Below are 12,502 nucleotides of genomic sequence, written 5' to 3' on the forward strand. Positions count from 1 at the left end.
GCAAAAGCAAAAGATTCCATGCCTCATTCATCACAAATCTTGAGTGAGCTTTCTCTGTTCCTTCTCAATTTCGGCTTTACAATGCAAGCTGCTGAGAAATAGGTCAAGAAGCTCTGAGAATGACTGCCATCATAAGAGACAGACTTTCAATTACTGTGGGCAGTCTAAATCAGATTGACATAAACTCTTCAACCGGTCAGTTATTAACCTTGCTTCCAAATGTTACTATGTGCACATAATAATTATTACTCAAAAGAACATTCCTTTTATATTTTTACATGGTACCAACCTCCAAGGTACATAATAGTTTTTAGACATTTCATTTCATTAATCAATCCCATTCTTTTATTTAAAACACTTTCATCCACAAATGTAAGGTGGGGGAAACCACTCCTCCCCTGTCCTTTAAAGAGGCAGCAATTTCTAAGAGCCTATTTTAAGTGTGCTGTCCTCTGGAAAGCATGCAGAAACATTGATTCCATGTCCACTGAGTCCTGTTTAATTATACCTCTTGCTGTAGTAAAATGGCTCAGGTCAAAATGACTTTAGAGAGATCAAGAGAGCTGATAATAATCAATAATATATATTTTTTTGAGACAGAGTCTCGCTCTGTCGCCCAGGCTGGAGTGCAGTGGCCGGATCTCAGCTCATTGCAAACTCCGCCTCCCGGGTTTATGCCATTCTCCTGCCTCAGCCTCCTGAGTAGCTGGGACTACAGGCGCCCGCCACCTCGCCCAGCTAGTTTTTTGTATTTTTTTAGTAGAGACGGGGTTTCACTGTGTTAGCCAGGATGGTCTCGATCTCCTGACCTTGTGATCCGCCCGTCTCGGCCTCCCAAAGTGCTGGGATTACAGGCTTGAGCCACTGTGCCCGGCCCCCAATAATCAATAATATTGAAGGTAGTTCTAAGTGATCCTCTGCTGGAGAACCTGTGGCTGAACTGCCGAGGAAATGTATAATATGCTCTACACACACTTGCTTCTTTTGTTTTCTTTATCATCAAGTACAGACTAAAATATTCTTCATAGTCCCTTACCCCCTTCTACCTTTTCCAACTATTTCTGCTTTGTGCAATCTTAATACTTGGTCAGGAAAATTCTAGCACAGGTAAAACAGGACAGGGCACTGGGATAGTATTTAACATCCCTCTCAAGAAATTTCCATTTCAGTTATGTGCTATACTAGGAAAAAAAACAAAAAACAAACAAAAAAAACCCCAGTACATGACAGTTCACTCACAACAGTCAGAATCCATGCCAGGCCAACATAGGCTACTTACTGATTAAAGGAATGTAAGTGTTGATACCCCCTCTTCCTGACAGGGGCACTGCTGCATCATTGCCTAGGGACACATCTGCTTGAAAGCTGGATGCTGATTGGATTTTTAAAAAAATTAAAAAATGCAAAAAGATTAAAAAGAAATAGCAAATTGAAAAACAACAGATGCTATTACAATTAAATAGCACAAGTGGAAACATTTACTTAAATACTACCTGCATATAACTCCGGACCATATACAGCTCCAACTACTGGGCTTAATTTCCAACCTGAAACACACAAAAAGGAGGGTGAGCATTTAAGACTACTTGAGGAAACGGATGATCAATGCTTGTCAAGTTGGCTTCGGCCATCTCTGGGGCTATTTTTGCCCATTACCAACTTCTCTTTGGAATTCCAGCTTGGGGTTTACATGAGAGAATAACAATAGTAGAACTATCACACAGTGAAGAGATAATGAGGGGCTGGGGTTGGGGGGCTTGGCAGGGGTCATGATGTTAGGAGAAGGAAGATGGAGAGGGAATGAGAGGAGAAAAAACAAATAGAAATAAATCCTAGAGTTTGGTACAGTGTTCTCACAGAATTACCCTGGATGACCTATCCTTCATTTAAAAAAAGAAAGAAGGCCAACTGTATGTCACTCTGTACCACACTGTGATGCACTTTCTTAACCCTGTTTATTACTCTAGCTGTTTTAATAAAAGTAAGTATCCATGGGCTGAACTCAAATTTAACCTAGATCTTTGATTCCATGCTTGACTATACAATGTTGGTATTCCAGGTAAACTGAAATCCACTTTCACTGGGATTTACCATTGGGATTTTATTAGGGTTCACCAACTAAAAAATGAAAGACATGAAATCATAAAATTCAAGGTACATTCCCAACTTCAGTGCACGTTTTCTGAGGCTTTAATGTGTAACAATCACCTTCAAGTTAATCAGACTTTTTAGTTAAAGAACACCAGAATAATGTGGAATGTTACCTTAAATATTTATAAATATTAAGAGTTTCCAAATAACATTAAGTTTAATGTCAACTTTATTTCTTCTTTCTCTTTTTTATATTTATAAGAATATGGCAAGTATATTTTAAAAAGGAATAATGTATTATTGCTCACTGAGAGTGAATAAAAGTAGAATTCCACATGAAAACTTTATTTTATTAATTGAATTTTACATATAATAAGCAAAATTACTCTATATTATTTTTCTGACTCATTTGTCTTCTTTTATATTAAGACCCTAGCATTGTGCCACACTATTCTATAAATATACGAATGAAAAGAAAAGGGCCAGAATTGGCCTCTTCTTTTTTTTTGTTTTTTTGAGACAGAGTCTTGCTCTGTTGCCCAGGCTGGAGTATTGTGGCTCAATTTCGGCTCACCACAACCTCCACCTCCTGGGTTCAAGTGATTCTCATGCCTCAGCCTCCCAAGTAGCTGGGACTACAGGCACGCACCACCATGCCTGGCTAGTTTTATACTTTCAGTAGAGATGGGGTTTCACCATGTTGGCCAGGCTGGTCTTGAACTCCTGACCTTAGGTGATCCACCCGCCTCGGCCTCCCAAAGTGCTGGGGATTGCAGGCGTGAGTCACTGCACCCAGCCACAACTGGCCTTTTCAAAAGAATTACTGAAATTACCAGATTTAAATGACCATAAGCAAAACATTTTTCAAGTGAAAACCCATTCACTCTGATTCAATCCAACCTCTTATTCATCATTTTATGTGCTCATAAAATGCAATGTCTCTTCAATATTCCACATAAAATTTTGGCAAAATCTGGGTGCAAATACTACTTGAATTGTAAGAGCACACATATTCTGAAATATCAAATTACACAAATACTGTGCAACATTTCTGCACAAATTAAGAGATTCCAACCAACCTAAATGAGAATGTTGACTGAGAATTCATTAGGACGAACCCAACACATTCTTCTTAGGACCTTTAACACAATGGCAGAAGGTTTCTTGCCTACTAAACCTGAATATTAATTTAAAATAATATTTGCCTACTAAACCTGAATATTAATTTAGAATAATATTTCAAAAAAGAACTTTTTTTGGCAGGGCGCGGTGGCTCACGCCTGTAATGCCAGCACTTTGGGAGGCTGAGGCGGGAGGATCACGAGGTCAGGAGATCGAGACCATCCTGGCTAACACGGTGAAACCCCATCTCTACTAAAAACACAAAAAATCAGCTGGGTGTGGTGGTGGGCGCCTGTAGTCCCAGCTACTCAGGAGGCTGAGGTACGAGAATGGCGTGAACCTGGGAGGCGGAGTTTGCAGTGAGCAACTGCACCCCAGTCTGGGTGACAGAGCCAGACTCTGTCTCCAAAAAAAAAAAAAAAAAAAAAAAAAAATTTCTTTCCTACCAATGGCATTATTTCCTGGGCATTTCCTTTAAATCCACATAATGGGCGGGCACCGTGGCTCAAGCCTGTAATCCCAGCACTTTGGAAGGCTGAGGTGGACGGATCGCCTGAGTCTAGAAGTTCGAGACCAGCCTGGCCAACATGGCAAAACCTCGTCTCTACTAAAAATACAAAAATCAGCCGGGTGTGGTGGCACATGCCTGTAATCCCAGCTACTCTGGAGGCTGAGGCACAAGAATCGCTTGAACCCAGGAAGTGGAGGTTGCAGTGAGCCGAGATCGCACCACTGTACTCCAGCCTAGGTGACAGAGAGACTCTCTCCCAAAATAAAAACAAAAATTAATATAATGGATGTATATTGATATGCTGTTAGCGATACTTTGAATATATTTAGTTTTAGACAATTTATAATGTATTTTCACAAATGTCCTTTGACCTGCACAAAAGCCAAGGAGGAAGGTAAAACAGATACCACATCTGCAACCTGAGGTCAATACTACACTCTTCCGGGTCTCATTTCCTAATAATAAGCTGGGAGGGTTGAGTTTCAATAATTTCTAAAAAAATCCTGGTGCCAAAAATCTGTGGTCTTACTTTATAAATACGAAAACAGAATCAGGTTAAAAAACTGGTCCACTGTCACAGAGTAAATAAATAGTCAAACCTAGAAGCAGAATGTCTGTTTTCTGAATTCCAGTCAGAGGCTCTTTCTGTAACAATATTTCTCCCAGATGTAAAGAAAATTTGACATTCTTTGCCTCTCCTTTCTATTTTGTTTGAGTTTTTATCAAAATTGTAGAGACTTGTTTTTGTAAGAACAGTGAAAAGAAAATAAGAGTTAAAGTGGGAGGCAGTGGTATCACACCGATAAAAGGAGTAGGAAAAATGCAAATTATGCTGATAAATTTGTATCATCTATGTGAAAAGCTGGGCTAAATATATGTATTGAAGACTTTATGGGATATAGTCAATACCAATACATTTCTTCTTAAGATATTATTGGCACATACAGCCACACTCTAACAGTAGGTTCAAACTTTTTACAAAAGCAGCAGAAACTCCCCCCTTTATTCTAGATATTAGTAAAACCTTATGCAGAACCATAAATTGCTCAGATTACAGTACAGCTGAGACCTTAGAATTCAATCAATTTGGTTTCCTTTTTCTCCCCCAAACTGGCTCTGCACAACACAGTCTGCAAAACCACCACTGGGTTACAGATTAAATTTATATTCCATCTCATTCAGAGACCATGAGTCTAGATTAAATTTGGTAACTGATGTAACAAATTATTCATAGAAAATTTCCTTCTCAATGAGAAACACTTACAAACCTTACTATATAATACGTAATCATGAAATAGAAAATGGCACACACACAACCATACCCATGGCTGCTACCTCTAGGCCTAAGGAGAGCAATGGGTCCAAAATCATAATTTATTCCACTTATGCTCAGATGAATGAGAGTCAGAAGTAGAAGTGAGAGTCAGTGGGCATCCAGGGGTATTACGGACAAGTCTAACATATTACAAAGAGCTACAGCACCTGAAAAAGAAGGTGCTCAGGTGGGATCCAATTTGGGTTAGTAGGCAACTAGATAGTATGTCTGCACTGTGTAAAAGATGAACTTTACTTAGAACATAACACCTTAATACCTAAAAAACACAGCTCAATTGTAATGACAAAGTTATGTTATAAACATAAAATACTCTCCCAGGTAAAGAGACTCTTCAATGCAAATTAAACTGTCTTAAGACTGAAATAAAGATTCTTAGAAGTTTATAAAAACTTAATATATTTACACAGGAATAAACACTCTTTCGAAGATGATTTATAATTTCTTACCATTTGCATATGGTGTGACCATCTTCTTATTGGTCATTACACGTGCTGTAGCATTATTCACCTAAAAATAACAAGGAGAAAAAAGGGCAGGGAAGAAGTGGACTACATTAGGGAACATAAAGTTGCACATCCAGTAACATAGTACTTAGTTTAAAATGTAAATTTCTGAGAGCACTGATTTAAATAATGAACACAGCAATATAAAATATTAATATATAGTGTTTTAATTAAAGTTCTTATTAAATGAGGATAACAAGAGTAAAATGAGTTTCTTGGTTTCCAAATATCAGTACTCCAAAGACAATACATTTGCAAAAGCTTTGGACATCTTTTAAACAGAGAAATCTCTGCACTAAGGAAAACACAGAAAAAAGTAAATAGGAAACAACTAGATTAGCAATTCACTTTGAAGTTTGTTAATAAAACAGAGGCTTGCCACATGGGTTATGAAACAGATTGACGGAAAGGTGATAAAATAAATCTGATTTCACCTGTCCTAATGTTCAGCATTTTAAATACGTCTGTCCGAGATTTTTACTGTCTGACGTCAGTAAACAAATATAGAAACCTAAGATTCCCATGGTGACAGCCTTCAGGACCATTCTGAATTTTCTAGACTACATGGTCTATCAACTCAGGAACAAAGCTTTTAAAAATGCCTTTAAAGTAGGCACTTAAAAGAATTAAGAAAATCAAGTGTTTATTTATTTTGTTTTATGGCACTCTCCACCCTCATTACAGAACTGCGTATTTTAAAGCATTCTCAGTACGAGAGTAAGCAGGTGCTACAAAGACGGTGCTGCTGAAGAAAAGATGAATGGAACTGAGATGCCAGCGTACTGCAGCCCAGTGACAGAACCAGCCTCAAAGCTCTTGCAAGGAGGGTAAAGTCCCACCATAGAACTTGACTTACACTGTGTTGTCAGGTCATAAAACATGCCAATTGAAAAAAGAAGCATAAAATATAAATGTCTTATTTTTGCCTCTTCAAATTTACATTGTGTTCAACTTGTATGGTAATAAATTTGTGTGATGAAAAGACCAATTTTAGGTAGAATTAGAACTAAAAAAACTTCTTCCTATGTCTTTTGAGATTTGTACAGTGATACTTCCCCTACATGAGGAAAGAGCTTGAAACTCCATTTACTCTAGTTTCACCCACCAAATAATATACACATTTCACATTTAAAAAGAAAGAATGGGATACAACAATGATGAGACTGAGAGCATGCAGTTAAAAAACACACACACACAAATAAAAGAAAGAAAAAACAATGAATTTTGGAAAGAGGGGAGAAAGTGAAAAGCAAGGTTCTCACAGACAAGGATTAGAATGGAGCAAGAGCTGAAACCAGCTGCTGGAGCAGAAAGCAACCAAGCACTTAAAAGGAAAAATGGCCAGAACCAATCAGAAACCACCAGTCAGCAAAAGAGACCAACAGCTGCGTGTAACTGAAGGGATGGGAAAGGAAGAATAGGGAAAAGGACAGGAGCAAGGATTTGGAAAAAGAGAACAAGGTAGGGAAAAAGAAGAGAGAAAGTCAGGAAGGGTGTAACGGGCAAAGAAAGAACAATCAGAGCTACAAACGGGGATCTGGGAAACAGGAAAAGTAGGGAAGGATGTAGGGGCAGGAAGTGCATTAATAAAACCAGCCAAACTGGAGTTCAGTAACTCTGAGTAAGATGTGCAAGGGGAAAAAAATCACCATGAAGTCAGTAATCAAACAGCTCAGACTGCTACAAAACAATATGTACATCCAAAATCCAGGCGGCATTACTCAACAGCATTGAAAATAAAAGGGGGAAAGGAAAAGGAAGAGGAACAACAAGTCAAATCACATTTTGTAGTGTTAATGTGAGATGGCAGATGGACTTTTTCTTTCTTATTTAATTGTTTTGTAATTACATTTTTAAAAGCTTCTTCTCTAGTGCTTTTTTCACTTACCGCCAACGGGCACCATCGCCAGCATTGTGTATAGTTACCATGGAAAGAGTGAGTCAAGTGAAGGGCCCTAAATGCTAAACCATTGGAAAGGAGGGGAAAAAAAGCAAAATATGCAGACATCTTACTCAAAATGGTGGCTTTTACATTTAATACTTTAAAAAATTGGGAAAGGGGAAAGGAGCCAGTTAACCTTCGATGTGTTATCAAAAAGGGCTGGTGAATACCAGGCGGCAGACTTAGTCATCATCACAGTACATTCGCCAGCCAGCCATCAAACCCAAGAATTTTATCCATAAAAATTTAGATATCAAAATTCTTGACATTAGATATATTTTAAAACTACATGAGTTTTGGATTATTTCCTCCCTCCCCACAATCTCTAGAATCTTCTATTCCGTGCTTATCGTGTGCACAAAGAGGCGAACTGGCCTCCCAAGAGAGAGGATATTGGCTGGCCCCTTGATTCATTACAGAACACAGTGTTATAAACTGGATAGTTTTTAGACAATTTAACATTAGTTTTGCTTAGGCCTGATCACAGGAATTCAGAGTACTGCAAACTGAAGCAAAGGAAAAAAATCAAGAGAGCAGAAGGATGAACATTTTGAAGGAAAAACATAAATGAAACACACACACACACACACACACACACGCACACACAAAAAGTCAAAATTAAAACCCCCAAACAACCAATAAATGAGGAGGGAGGCAGACAGAAGTGTTACTGTTATACATTTTAGTGCAAGAAGGTGAAGACAGAGATACAAACACACATACATGTGCACACGCACATACAAGACAGGGCTCCAAATGTGAAATAAGTGAGGCAATACGAAAAAACAGAAATAAAAATATAAAACCAGAAATTGAATTATTAAAGACATGCACCTCGATTTTACGGCCCTCTACCACGGTGCCGTGTAATTTCTCCCTGGCCCTGTCTGCATCAGCACTATTCTCGAAAGTTACGAACCCGAATCCCTGCATGCAGCGGGAGAAGGGGGGAAAACATGCACATCGTTATATTGAAATACTGATCTCTTGGTAAATAGAGAAAAAATATCATAGTATGAAACTGACATCAGCAACAACTCAGCAATAGTCTCCCAAAGTCACATTTTTGGTCCATGCATATTTGTGAAGGGAAATTAAATCCAATAAAATAATAAAGAACTGTAATAATAATAATAATTAACAGCAATGTCACAATAAAATAAAACATAAAGCATATGAGGCCAGACCAAAATTAAGGTACAGAGTTACTTGGGTCAAACTATTCAACCAAGAATCTGAAGATTTTTTAATGTCCTACCTTTCTCTCTCAATTCATGTTATTAATTTAATATACATGCCCCTTTATGTAATACCAAAAAAGACTTAATTAAATTGACCCTCTGACATCCCAAATCCATTATTTCCCAGTAACTGCTACATGAAATCTGACATTCAGGTTCAACGTTGCACAATGAGATTTTTTTAAAGTAGGTCTAATCATTTTAGCCCCACGTTGCCGGCTGCTTATATCACTATTATTCCTTTGGGAACAGGATAATTTAGGACATAGTCGGTGTATAATTTTGTATGTACTGGGTGTGGAAGAGGAAAGCATTCGTGCTCTTCTAAGCAAATAAAAATATCGCTAATCAGTGGTCAATTATAACTTTTCTTCAATGCCCATTTTAAATGACCAGATTGACAGAGTAAAAATATGTTCAACTGAATGTCAGAAAACTGCTAACCCAAATTCACCTAAATTACTCACTTATTGATTTTTATATCTGCTATTAAAGGTAGTGGTAACTTTCTATATATAGAGAAAAAAGGAACAGTCAACAGGCAATGGGAATGAGATCTACATTAGTGACATCAGTTGTTTACTATTCAGTAGAAGAAGGATATCGGAAAACAGCAATGCAGCTGGTACAATGAGTTAGGATTAATTTATTTGTTCCTTGCAAGATACTGCAAAAATTGAGTGGAGCTTTAACTCATCAAGAGTTAAATCAGGAGACTAGGGAGTTGACTACCTTCACTCCGATGTTCACGTACTACCAATTTTAACACTAGGAGCATTTACTATATACTTATATGACTTTCCTAAAACATCATATTCACTTCATTCTAGGTGCTCTGTCCTTATTGTTCTACTCTGCAGCTGTAATTTTACAACGCTGCTTATATCTGCAAAGTGGTAAAGTCTTACGATTTTCTGCAAAGTCTTCATTTGCCAATAACTTCATTGTCCTGCTAGCATTTTTTGAATATTCCATTGTAGGATAACCCAGAACCCTTTAATTTTAACTGAAGTTCTGCCTAGCTGCTTAATAACATGAGCACACTTCTCTCTATATAAAACATGTTCTTAACTGACACGGTAAACAATGCACGTTGCTCAATAAGATTAAAGCAACTCCACTGTTTTGAAGGATCCGGTAGCTGAGCATTCTAAGTGATTATGTGGGTGGGTGGCGTTTTGGAGAATTCCAATGGATGATCTCTACCCACAATTTGGACATCACAAATACCCTTGAAAGTGCAACGCTAAGCTGATGGAGATTTTAAAATGTATGTTGCTTGGAAAGAACTACTACTGGTAACTTCAGTTAATATTCTCCTAAAGAATGCATAAGTTTGTTGAAAATATCAACAGGAACATATTTTCATAAATGAAATGTTGATATCAACATTTATAGCCACTTTGACACTACAAGGTATAAAAGGGCGCACATTAATAATTAGTTACACCATTTGTCATCTACACTAGGACCTGCTGAAGACAAGCTGCCAGTTCTCTAATCCTGGTGAGTCCTCCAATAGAAAAGTCAAACTTTTAAAAAAAGGTCACAGAGAGTGATGAGTTTTAATATCACACTTTAGAAGCATTTTGGCTGTATTTCAACTGGTCCTCACAGTCATATATTTTATGACTTAGGTTAAATTAATACGTTGTAAATTAATAGTTGGATTATGATCAAGTTATATGAAAACTAAGACCTAGGTTTTTGATATTAGCATTATGACTATATCTACACACCCACATGCAAATATACATACTAGTTTGTCTTCTTAAATATAACCATAAAGTAAAAAGAATAGACATGTTGGTTTCATGTTGAAGGTAAAGAAACTGAGTCAAACTGAGATTAAATACACAAGGATATACAGCTAATGGTGAGAAAATTCTAAGCCTTTTCAAATCTCAGTTCAGTATTCTATTTACTAAATGATATTAGTTTTTTTTTCAAATCTAATTGCTAAATATCTTCCATAACCTTCTTTTCTGAAATGTGTTGAAAGAACATTAGTGATAACTGCATCCAAAAGAATGGAAGGTGGTATGATGAGCACTGAAATTTTACAGTCAGCAAATGACAAAGTTTAACATTAATGTCTGCTTGGATAAGATTTTCTCAATAATGACTTTAACATTCTGGAACAAAATTTCACTTTCAAATGTTTTAAAAGTGTTTTATAAACAAAGATGCTTATACACCAAAGGAAATGCAAATCAAGATACCAAAAATATAAAAATAAAGCAATCTTTATAAGCATCTTTTCCCTTGGGTGATAGGAGGAAGAAGGCCTTGTTGATGCGCTGGGACTCCTTACTATGAAACATAAAGGTAAGAGGATTTCTTTATTTGCTTTGAAGATAAACAGACCTTGCAATAGGCCAAATAATGGCTTCCTAAAGTTGTCCACATCCTAATCCCCAGAGCCAGTGAATATGTTACCTTACACGGCAAAAGGGATTTTGCAGATGCGATTAAGTTAATGATCTTGAGATAGAGAGATTATCCTGGATTATCCGGTTAGGCCCAATGTGGCCACTGTACTGTGCTTATAAGTGAAAAGCGGACACAGGAGAGTCTGAATCAGAGTAAAGCAGCCTGAGAAAGACTTGACTGGCCACTGCTGGCTCTGAAGACAGAAGAGAGCTATAGTCCAAGAAATGTGGGCAGCCTCTAGAAGTTAGAAAAGGTGAGAAAACAGATGATCCCTTAGAGCCTCCTCAAGAACCCAACACATTGATTTTAGCCTTGTGAGACCCATTTTGGACTTCTGACCTCCAGGGCTGTAAGATAATAAATGTGTGGTTTTAAACCACCCATTTTGTGGTAATCTGTTCAGAAGTCATAGGGAATTAATACATACCTCTTAGAATTAAAGTCTATGATTAGGAAGGTGAGAGGTATGACTAGAATTTTTTGAAGTACTGTTCTTAAATACTTTTCTCTCATGTTTAAACTTTAAACAGGTGATTTTCCATCAACCCAAACATGCTTCCATTAAAACATTTTTAGAATACACTATTTCTTCAATAAAATTTAGCATTTTAGAAAAGTGTCAGAAACTGCGCTAAAGATGTTCACAGATTATCCAGGTTTAAAAGTCATCAGCAGAAAAGCCTGCTTACATGAACTCATGTTTTGTCACTTTGCTCTTAGAAACCGAATTGACATTAAGTTGGTCATTCTGATCTCTTGCTTTGGAAAAAAAAAGTTAGTAAAATTATGTCTAAATCTAAAATATTTTCCTTAGAACAACTTCCAAATGATCATAGAACAGCTTCTAAATGACCATACAACCTATCAAACACTGAACCAGTCTACACAGGTATAATATATATAACAAATAGATTACATAATCTATAACAAATAGATTTAATCTCAAGAACAAGAGGAAATATTTCAGCTATGTAAACAGATGGAGAATTTTTGTTATCTAAGCTCCTATTAATAAAACCAGATTTTAAAAAAATAAACTTTAATTTTTAATTAAAAAATGATTTTGACATGTCTGCCTACACTAGCACTACAGAGAGAAATATAATACAAACCACATACATAATTTAAAATGTTCTAATAACCACATTTAAAAAGTAGAAATAGGTGAGATTAATTTTAACAATGTATTTTATTTAACCCAATATATATACACATATTATTAACATTTCAATATGATTTCAAAATTAAAACATTATTAGTGAGATGCTTAGCATTCTTTTTTTGTGCTAATTCTGAAATGGTGTCCATTTTACCCTTATAGGC

The 12,502-nt window shown here is 36.7% G+C and overlaps 1 protein-coding gene across 22 annotated transcripts in view; it reads right to left on the bottom strand.

Moving 5' to 3' along the window:
• The window catches only part of LOC108541881 (RNA binding protein fox-1 homolog 2), a 103,911-nt gene that overhangs the window by 21,769 nt on the left and 69,640 nt on the right, over nucleotides 1-12,502 (bottom strand). For 19 of the 22 annotated variants that reach the window (XM_017891632.1, XM_017891634.1, XM_017891630.1 and 16 more), the window contains 4 exons: nucleotides 8,340-8,432; nucleotides 5,507-5,567; nucleotides 1,494-1,547; nucleotides 1,280-1,372 (listed from right to left, as the gene is read on the bottom strand). In XM_017891632.1, the coding sequence (XP_017747121.1) occupies nucleotides 1,280-1,372; nucleotides 1,494-1,547; nucleotides 5,507-5,567; nucleotides 8,340-8,432 (301 nt within the window). The remainder of the gene's footprint in view (nucleotides 1-1,279; nucleotides 1,373-1,493; nucleotides 1,548-5,506; nucleotides 5,568-8,339; nucleotides 8,433-12,502) is intronic. The other 3 variants (XM_017891635.1, XM_017891625.1, XM_017891626.1) reach the window with 1 other exon arrangement.

Source organism: Rhinopithecus bieti, unplaced genomic scaffold (genome assembly GCF_001698545.2).
Source record: "Rhinopithecus bieti isolate Rb0 unplaced genomic scaffold, ASM169854v2 scaffold_21866, whole genome shotgun sequence".
Taxonomy (NCBI): Eukaryota; Metazoa; Chordata; class Mammalia; order Primates; family Cercopithecidae; genus Rhinopithecus; species Rhinopithecus bieti.